Below are 11103 nucleotides of genomic sequence, written 5' to 3' on the forward strand. Positions count from 1 at the left end.
CCCTTAGCAACCCCCTTTCCCCGTGTAGCCCCCACTCCTTTTTTTTTCTTCCTCTCTCTCCCTTCTTTCTCTGTTGCTATGAAATTTAAAAAATATATATTTTTACAGTTCATTGAACCAAACCGACTAATTTTACCGGTTACACCATGGTAGAATCGAAAAAAGATTGGTTCCTCCATGGAGTCATATTTTTTTCGTTTCCACCATGGTGGAGATGAAAAATTGATTCGGTTCCTCGTAAAAAATTCTAAAATTTTTATATTTTTGGGGTAAAAAAAATCAATATGGTATAAAAATACGAGCTCTGTTTAGTAAATACGGGCGATAAATAACCCCAATGAGCTCTTTATTCCTAGATAAAATCCCGCCAAAACCACTTGTAATATGAAGACTAACAAAAAAAAAGAGAAAACAAAATATTCTAAATAATACAGTCCTCAAGCTCCAAGGTCTTTTAGCAGGCACCAAGCTCAACTTCGCCAACAGAAGCACTGATCAGAAACACTACATAGCTAAAACATTAAAGTGGAACTCTGGAAGGTAATCCTTGGCTGGTAGCGTTAAGTACTGGACAAAGAAACATCAAATGATCAAATGCAAATCAGTCATAGAAATCTTAGTATTATGACATGTTACAATTCACCAACCTGTGTTTCCAGAGTCAGAATATAGAAGGCGGCACATCAAAAAGATTTTTTTTCATTTCTAGTATAGCATTCTGGAAGTCAACGCACATCAAAATCCATAATGTCAACAAGAACAGCATTACAGTTACAGGACATTGCTGCTTGTAAGATAATCTTTTCTTTAAAAAAGAAGGGTAAATGTGAACTATCAAGAATGCATCACATTTCAAAATTCCATGTGCTCTCAGCCATTAACTTTGGCATTTTGACTTCCTCAGCCAGATTGAAGATTGCTGAAATCTGCAAGAGAAAAAAGAGTACAGGTCACAGTACATTTACTAAGTTCTTATATTTAACAAAAGGGGTCAGCAGGACAATAAGCCATAAGGTCCAACTAGAGCTGTAAACTGTAAAGTATGGAATAATGGATACTGACTACAGACATCCCAAACTCATGGCCGTCTAATATTCACTAAAAGTCTAGAAGGCGAGTGAAAGATCTCCAGACCCAAACATGATTGTCGCACTTCACTACACTACAGTCTACAGCGTCAAGCTGTCACTCAAGTAATTTTGAGTCGTAATATGGTTTGTAGTAATTCAATTGTAAGAGGGGTTGTCAGTAATAGGCTTGTTTTCCTAAGTGGGTGCTCTGTTTATCTGGTCAATCTGGCCCAGAAAAACAAACAGTAGTTCATGCAAAGAACATGCAACTTGCAAAAACTCTGCAAGCTCGCCACCCACTTAAGAGAGAGAGGAGAGGGGGAGCATATAGCCATATATAAATAAGAACGAATATGACTTCTTGTGTCCCATAAAGAACTGCTTATTAGCCTTTTGTGATTATGTAGGTCACACTTTGACCTTTATTTTTAAATGATACAAAGCATAAAATTGGTCTAGGCTACGATTTACCAACAACAATTTATTTCAAAACAAATCTGATAAAGCCATTTGCATTAATAACACCTATATAAGTCCCACATAATGGCTTTGACGTCAAAAGGAGAAAAGAACCAGAGAGGGACATGAGGGGTTGGGCGGGGGGGGGGGGGGAGAAAATATGAAATACACACTACTGCTAAAATGATGACGACCGAAATAAAAGACAATACTGATTCTAGGGTCCTTTGATAGTTTTTACTCATCGAATAGACATTTCGTCCTTAAGTTGCCTTTCTATGTAAGTGCTGAATAGAATTTTAACCTTGGTCATTAACAAGTAGTAAAATATGTGTTACGCAAAGCTTATAATTACAACTTTAGTTATCTTGCAAATAAGTTCGACAGAATGTGGTTTACATTGTTTTTACCTATCACCTTATGTAAAATACAATGGTCAAAGATTGTCCCCAAGCAAACAATAGTACAACATTGATACATGTGTATCAATGCGACTCAAGATATCAAAATTAGATGATCTTTCAAATTATTGGATTTGAATCATCTTACAATCCAAGGTCGAAGTTATGTTTTAGTGTTGATTTTCAGCCCGGATTTGTTACTTGCATTACATGGGATGTCAATTAAAGGCCAAGGAGCTGCTGCTTGGAGTTGGACGTGTTTAGCTTCTTGTGTTTTTACTTGCTTTTGGTATGTGTGTATTGTAAATCAGCCCATTGGTAGTTTGGGCCGGTTTTATTTATGTTGTTGTGTGTTTAATCAGCTTGAAATAAGGCTAAGAGGAGTTAGTAACTACCTCTCATCATTAGCCATGTAGTACAGGAGTTTAGGAGTAATTTAGGCTCTCAAATTGCTGCTTCAAACGGCTAATTAAAAAGAGAAAGAACTAGACAGGCACTCCAGGAGTAAATATGAAATACACACTACTGCTAAAATGATGACGTCCCACAGGTATGAAGCCATTGGAAATCAAAGACAACACTGATTCTAGGGTGCTTTGATAGATTTTACTCATCGAATAGACATTTCGTCCTTAAGTTGCCTTCCTATGTAAGTGCTGAATAGAATTTTAACCTTGGCCATTAATATGTAGTACAATATATGTTACGCAAAGCTTATAATTACCCCTTTAGATTTATCATGAAAACAAGTTCGACGAAATTTGGTTTACACTGTTTTTACCTATCACCTTATGTAAAATACAATGGTCAAAGATTGTCCCCAAGCAAACAATAGTACAACATTGATACATGTGTATCAATGCGACTCAAGATATCAAAATTAGATGATCTTTCAAATTATTGGATTTGAATCATCTTACAATCCAAGGTCGAAGTTATGTTTTAGTGTTGATTTTCAGCCCGGATTTGTTACTTGCATTACATGGGATGTCAATTAAAGGCCCAAGGAGCTGCTGCTTGGAGTTGGACGTGTTTAGCTTCTTGTGTTTTTACTTGCTTTTGGTATGTGTGTATTGTAAATCAGCCCATTGGTAGTTTGGGCCGGTTTTATTTATGTTGTGGTGTGTTTAATCAGCTTGTAATAAGGCTAAGAGGAGTTAGTAACTACCTCTCATCATTAGCCATGTAGTACAGGAGTTTAGGAGTAATTTAGGCTCTCAAATTGCTGCTTCAAACGGCTAATTAAAAAGAGAAAGAACTAGACAGGCACTCCAGGAGTAAATATGAAATACACACTACTGCTAAAATGATGACGTCCCACAGGTATGAAGCCATTGGAAATCAAAGACAACACTGATTCTAGGGTGCTTTGATAGATTTTACAAATCGAATAGACATTTCGTCCTTGAGTTGCCTTCCTATGTAAGTGCTGAATAGAATTTTAACCTTGGCCATTAATATGTAGTACAATATATGTTACGCAAAGCTTATAATTACCCCTTTAGATTTATCATGAAAACAAGTTCGACGAAATTTGGTTTACACTGTTTTTATCTATCACCTTATGTAAAATACACTGGTCAAAAGATTGTCCCTAAGCAAACAATAGTACAACACAAAATCAGTACAACTTTTGAAGAAGGGAGAATGCAGATAACCACCTAGGACTAACTAGTGAGTAATCTATATGAATTTAGGTAAAAACAAACTAAGAATAAATCATGGAAGGGGTTAAAACACAGCTTACCAGTGCAATCATCAAACGAGGAGTGATAACATGATAAGTTTGTACTTGGCAGTCTCTCACAAGTCACAAGATAACCATTCGAAAGGCAGTGCCTTAACGGCCCGTTTGGTTAATGGTAGTGATGGTAATGGTTTCTAGTGCAAACTTGTAAAGGCATCCCCATGTTAACATCCATTGTAATGCTACTTTATCCCAAAACACCTATTTACTCCCTAAAATTTCATTATTATCCATTACCACTTGAGAAGGTGGTATTGGGTGGTAATGAAAATTTATGAAGGAAAACATATGTTTTCACATCAAGTTTCATTACCATAGATGGTAATGCAAGAAATGCTTAACATATTTACACTAAAAACATTACCATTACTACGATTTAGTACCACTAACCAAACGGGTCGTTAAGAAAGGAAGGAAAGCCCCAAAGGAGAGGCGGTGAGGGAAGGGAGGGTTGCAGCTTGTAGGTGGTGTTTGCTACCATATCTGCTGTATATGGCTTTGGTTCTACTAAGCAAGACAAGCTCTCCGCTGCCAAAGGTGCAAAATAATCATATTTTACTTCTCCTCACATCCATTATGAAAGAAGCCAGAGGTAGTGGAAACTTGGAAAGGAGTCAGCCCCCCTTGTCTCCAAAGCAAATTCAAAGGTCAATTAGCATTGTTTTTATTGTTAACAGTATTTTTATCAAAGAAACTGTTTCACATAGGACATAATTCCTACTACAAACATTGTCTTACTGCACTAACATTGGAAACTTTTGCACTATCTTCAATAGCTTTGTTAAACAACTTTTAAAAACCAAGCCATATTTAAAAGCTAAAATATATTACCCACAGAGATTATAACTCATTCTCGTCATAAACTTTCTTTCATAAAGTTTCTAGTGTGATTCTATAGAAAGCACTGATGTTCTAACATATGAGCACTGCCAAACTCCTCAAGTCCTCAACTCTCATTAACATTTATAATATAATTTCACTTTGGCGAAAAGGTGGCAATTTCATAGCCAAGAAAACGGCTGAAAGTGTATCAATATCATTCATAACTTCAAGAACAAGATAATGGTTGCTACTCCTAAAATATCACCAGCCAAATGTATCACAAGATAAAAGTCCAGCTCTTTCGAAAAGCAGCAGTAGATATTCATTCAACACTGAATGTCTTCCTCAGCAGACTAAAGACCACGCAAGTATATATAGCTATTCGTTCAAGGATATAAAACCAGGCTATTACCAAAATTTACAACTACAATCAAATCTAGTGTTAAGTATAGCAAGATTTATTCCTTCTCATTCTCTTCTATGAGGTGATAAGCCGTAATCGAACAAAACATAATCGATGCACACCAAAGTTGCTACTTTAACAAATCATAGGAACTCAATTATGAATTTTCATCATTGAATTTTCCTTTTAAGACATCTACCCAATCAATAATCATCTCACCACCAAGAAATTAACAACAAAAGGAAGACAGCAGAAAATGATTCAAAAAAGCAGAAGAGCGATAACAGGAAGTGAAACAAAGCTGAATAAACCACTTAGAAACAGATATACCTTAAAACATCCATTTGATTTAGAATTTCTTGTCCAATCAACACCGAGAATCCGATTGGAGGATTGATAAGAAGCCTTAAGAATATCATCTCCATAAACTCTCCTAGACAAAGCAAAATCCCAGCAATTTTTCCCCAAATCATAGCACGGTTCGAAAGTCGTACCGCCTCCATGAACATAATTATACTTCAATTTACCATTCCTTGAACCCAACATATGATTAACAGAAACCTTATTACTAGAATCCAACACCAAAGTTCCATCCAACACAGTACGATTATCGTTTACACTGTGAATGTAAGTGAGCTTCAACGGCTTCTCTAGCACCCTAACTGAATTCATGAACTGGAATCGAAAATCCTGGAGCAACAAAACTCCGCTTAAAATTCAAGCAAATGAGGAATTGAAGCAAATAATTAGTACAATCGGATGTATAATATAGATTGCGCGAAAAGATGGGAAAGAGGAAAACCTTTTTGGGGACATTGTAATCCACAATGAAGAAACCAGGCTTTTCGAGAGAGAGAGCAAGGCCGTTGAGGGAAGGACCTTTAACGAAGGTGGCATCGGTCATAGAAGCTCGGAGTTTGAAGTCGCCAGCTGGAATGGCGAGTGTTGAAGTGGCGGAGGTGGCGGTTTTTTGTGTGTCGTACTCATACTTTCCCTTCAAAGATGCCTTCATCTCTGTAAGGGTGAGGACTCAGGAGTTGACAAGTTGAGAAGTGGTGAATGAGGGTGGGCTAAACTGGGGCAACGAAGATGATTCACAGGGTTTTTGGCGAGTTTTTCAACTTTGTTTAAATCGAAATGAAAATAGATAAAAAATGAAAAAAAAAATTGTCAAAAATAATCTAAAGTTTGGACCATCTTCCACCATTAATCCCATATTTCTTTTATTCCAAACTAATATTAGGATCTGTGCACAATGCATAGGAGTATTTATTGATTTATTACATATTTAAAGGAAGTCACATAATAAGATTGACTTAATTTTCGATATTACACAAAATCATAAAACATAAAGTATGAGTGGTGATGAACAAAAATTACAAATGAAATTTTCAAATCAATTTATATGTTTGCTTACACTTCCTTGTAAATGACATTTTGTGTATTTGCATGCAAACAAGGTTCTTTATCAAACAGAAAGATCTTGAGACCTTTTTTGCTCGTAACTACGGAAACGACAATATATAATTGTCCATGGCTGAGAACATGTATTGGAAGATACATGCCTAAATGAGACATAGTTTGTCCTTGACTTTTACTTAGTCATAGCAAAACAAATCATCAATTAAAGGAAATTGTCGTCTCTGAAATTTGATAGGAAAATTAGTGAAGTCAGACGGGATTAGTGTCATTCTTGGGATAAATATTTTTTCTTCGACATTGCTTCCATACAGAACAGTAACTTCCCGTGCATTGTGCATACTGCACGGGAAATGTTTTGTCTTATAAATCGAAGATTTTAAGAAGTTTGACCTAAAATCATGATGGTGAATATTAACTTATGATTTAAGATTTCATAATCATGTATTGAGATTATTTTAGAAATTAACATATAACCCGTGTGTTCAATAGCTGATGTAGTTAATGTCATGACGGATCACATGAACCACCTATATTTTTTTAAAAAAGTTGATAGAGATATAGTATTTGCTTTTCTATTTTTAAATAAAGTCGTTCAGTAGCAGATGTTGTTCTATTGGTTTCTAGACCCTTGCAAACTGCATGAGAACTTTTCGGTAAATTTTTTTTGGCTAAAATCATTGAACAAATTAATATACAACATAGACGTGATAATATTAGGATACATAAAAAGGCATCATCAATTTAGTAACAGATTTAATAGCTATTTTATTCGAAAGAAAGTTAATAAGGTGAACATTATATACTTAAGTGATGAATTTAAAATTAATAGATAACAATTTCCTTAAATGTCATTAAAATAATTTACATTAACAAATTAGGCAACTATTAATCAATGATACTTAAACATTTTGAAACACTTCTTCGTACACCACGTTAGTGGTAATATTCGACTTCGCTCGATCTTTATCACAAATTAGAATCTTCAATCTCTTTTTGCTCGTAACTCTTGAAATTGTCACATAAAATTGTCCATGGCTAAAAACCGACCTGGGAAGATATAAACCAACAATTGAGATAGAAAATTACCCCTGGCTTTTATTAATTGTCATTGCAAAGCAAACAACCAAAGGAAAATGTCTCCTTTGAAACTTGATAGGATATTTTGTTCCATCAGATGGGGTTAGTGTCATTCGAGGAATAAACACCTTGTCGCCTACGTTACTTCCAGATATGGCTACAGCTTCAACGGATGCGATTACCAAGGTGTTTGACAACCAAACGCATACCATTACATAACCCAGAAGTTTGGTCAATATTCCTAAGAATCATTACCGGTGCCCCAACCTTGAGTCTCATATTATGATTTGGTAACCTAGAGTATTTGATTGTATTAAGGAATTCAGGCAAATACATCTCATGTACTCCAAAGTTTGCCTCCTCTTTTGAAATTGCATCAGGACTAAGGTAAGTTCTTTCTTCACCGGCCAATTAGGACAACACACCATCGTTTACTGTCTCAACAATGTCATGTGTTGGCGCAAGTATGGTTGACTCTCTCTTGAAAATAAGTTGCTTCCCATATATGAGCTTCTAGGCCAGGATATATGCTGCCGACTACGACCGCGATAGGGTCATCTCCTCCATCAATTAGTATATCGTCAAGTATTTCTACACAACCCTCCCCATCATTAGGCTCCCCCACCTCCCCGTCCCCAATATTCAATATCCACTCTGAGAAATCTCGAACTTCAGGACCCTGGCCTCAGACGCATATTTTTTGTTAGTATGAGCACTCGATAAAAATCCCACAAGTAGGAGGTATTTATTGCAGAGAAGACAATGTCTTGTCTGCTTCCTCCTGGGACAACATGTAATATTTGTCTAACATCACCAGCCAAAACCATTACCTTACCACCAAATGACAAATCTTTGTTGCATATCAATAGTTAGAAACTCGAACCTCCCATACACCATATCATATAATTTAACTGTGTATATTGATATGTAATGTATATGTATATTTAGAAACTTGGTTTTATCTTTTTTTTTTATCATGGAGCTTGTATAATATAAATTAAGAAAGTTCCACGGTTCTTAAAAGATAAAGTAAAAATATTTGTTAATCATTCTAGCAAAAAACGTTTTACTTAGAGTTGAGGAATCATATTAACATACCTTGATAACTAATTATTTGTCCTAACTGAACCACAATTGTAATTGGACCCTTTTCTCCACTAATAGATGCATAAGTTGTAAATTGATCTGTATACATTCCCCATATTACACAAGTTATAATCCTATGCATGTCAAAATTTGAAACAACACACATCTTGAAGTCCTCCTTTTCACATGGTTAAACAAATGTTGAACAAAAAAAATTGTTAGTGCTTGCTCTAAATCAATTAATTCCAAAGTCATAAATGTCGAATTATTATTTATAGTAATAGGATTGTAACTTGTTACTTCTCCAATAAAATTTGCAAAACAAAAGGATTTTTGAAATAGTTAATTAGCACACATATTTAGGATAACTATTTAGTGGTTAAAGAAAAATTAAGCGTAAAATACCAATGTAGTAAACAATTGGAATCTTTTTTGATAAAATATCATCAAATGAAACCAAGTTTATAGTCCATGCTCAGGTATAACCTATTCCTCGGACTCATTAATATGAGAACAATAGTTAAGTGCAATTTTGAAGCCATTTTGAAGTCTCTCCAATCATGTATTCTCATTCATACCAAAAGTGTGGAACTCTTTAAACGCGCCTTGCTTTATAAGATTTTTGAATATATCAATTAGATTCTTTCGGCAAGATATTTGAATTTTGTCTCCCTTATTTAACCATACAAAAAAATTGAAGAAAACAATTAGTTAAAATGAACATTTGTAATATTTGTATTAGATTAAGACAATATTAATGTAAAAAAATGACTTTAGTTACAAAAATGTTCATTCATCAAAATCATTTCTATGCTATTAATTATTCTCCTCCTCTTTGTTATTTTCATCTTTATTCTTTTTGTACTTTGGTTTAGTCCAATTAGGGATGATTCGACCTTTGACGGAAACATATTTTGAATCTTTAGTCAGATCTTTTATCATAACAGAATCACATGATCTCATTTGAAAAGTAGACATTGCTAACTTAATCTTTTCTAATGCAAAATGGTTTTGTGGTCGTTTGTGGTCAACAGTAAGTTGGTTTTTATAATTGAAGATAAGAAGAGGGGTATACTAACCTACACGTATTATTAGGCAATCTCCCTAGAATATTGCAGTCACTATCCCAATAAGAAGAGAATTTTTTTAATTTACACGTATCATTAGTAAATTTTCCCTAAAGTAATGCAATCACTATCCTGGATTCTCTCAAACTCAATATTTAAAGGATATATGGTATCATGTTTATGAAGGTAAATTCAATATTTCATTGATCTATGGTATTATGATGTATCTAGAAATGATATTATAAATCTTCATCTTTTAGTATACATAAGATTGCAAATCGTATCATGATAAGATTGATCATTTGACTTTTTTATTGTGTATCTAAGTATAAGTGGTTAGGAATCTTGCTCTTAATTCAATTCCTTCTATATTTCTTTGTCTGTGGTTGAAGGAAAGCAAAGCAAATTAGGAAGGTACAAAAATTTGACAATGTGGTATATTTTAAAAAAAACCTTTGCTAAAATGGGATTGTTCTTAAAGAAACATAATCTTCAGAAAATCATATGTAAGGTATTTCGGATTAGAAGTAGATATGTGTAGTATAACATATATGAATTCAACTACATATATGTGGTATATAGTATAAACTTTGCAAATGCATCTATATTGGTATGTCAATTTTAATGTGCAACCTATGATTTTGTGAAGTCTCGAGCTTTGTGCATATAAAGGAGATTAAGATTATCAATACTTTTTCTTGATATACTTTTCTAAGTAATATTGGAAATCTAATGTAATCTATTTATACCCTTTTAGTTCAAGTTCCATTTATATATTACTTCTTCTTTGAATTGGGATGTAATGTATATATAACTAATTTTCTAAAGATCACGTGAATAATTATATTTTGAAGAACACGTAATTTTTTGAGAGCATGTTATGTCATTTATGTTTTCCAATTTAAAAACTGTAATTATATTTTAAAAAATTATTTTTAAATATTGATTGTTTTTTTATCCATATGAGCCACAAAGGCAGTACAAAGTACATGTTTAAATATATATAATTGACTATAATTATATATTGTGATTATAAATTAGTGCCTATTGATATGTTCATTATTCATCGATTATTTACTATAATCTCCTTAGTTTTGATAGTCGATTTGGGCTCTTTTGAGCTCTTTTCTTGTGGATTTGATGTGTTTGGAGCTCTTGTCGTGTTTTACAGGTTTTGATGCAGATTTGGCACTTTGTACCTTTATCTGAGTCGTGACACGGAAGTCTAGCAGTCACACAAGGTCCAACGCGTATCCAGAAGACCGCACGAGCGTTTCGGTCGGATTTCACGAAGAAAAGGCAAGAAAACACCTTCGCCCGGTCGACCGGGCGAACTCTCACACTTAGCTGCTACACAAAACAACGGAAGGAACGCTTACGTGCCCGACCGGGCGAACTAAAATACTTGGGATGTTTCACCCTTCATTTCCCCCGGCCAACCGGGCGACCAGACGAAGAATATCACTTACGCGCCCGACCGGGCAGGCTCGCCCGGTTGTTCGAGCGGAATTCTTCCTTCGTCGTAGTTTGCTGATCACCATCGCCCGAC

General features: G+C 34.6%; 1 protein-coding gene across 2 annotated transcripts; it reads right to left on the bottom strand.

The window, feature by feature from the left end:
• Positions 1-270: 270 nt before the first annotated feature.
• LOC104898928 (outer envelope pore protein 24B, chloroplastic) lies at positions 271-6007 on the bottom strand. 2 transcript variants are annotated; one of them, XR_007274650.2, is made up of 4 exons: positions 5705-6007; positions 5233-5592; positions 648-926; positions 271-567 (listed from the first exon to the last, which is right to left on the bottom strand). XR_007274650.2 is itself a non-coding variant. In XM_010686059.4 (3 exons), exons 1-3 carry the CDS (start codon positions 5912-5914, stop codon positions 846-848), a joined length of 651 nt encoding a protein of 216 aa, XP_010684361.2. In that variant the 5' UTR covers positions 5915-6007; the 3' UTR covers positions 271-845. The 2 variants fall into 2 exon arrangements, 1 of the variants encoding a protein (XP_010684361.2); XM_010686059.4 differs by having other exon boundaries at positions 271-926.
• Positions 6008-11103: the final 5096 nt, after the last annotated feature.

Source organism: Beta vulgaris, chromosome 1, assembly GCF_026745355.1.
Source record: "Beta vulgaris subsp. vulgaris cultivar EL10 chromosome 1, EL10.2, whole genome shotgun sequence".
In the NCBI taxonomy this organism is placed as follows: domain Eukaryota; kingdom Viridiplantae; phylum Streptophyta; class Magnoliopsida; order Caryophyllales; family Amaranthaceae; genus Beta; species Beta vulgaris.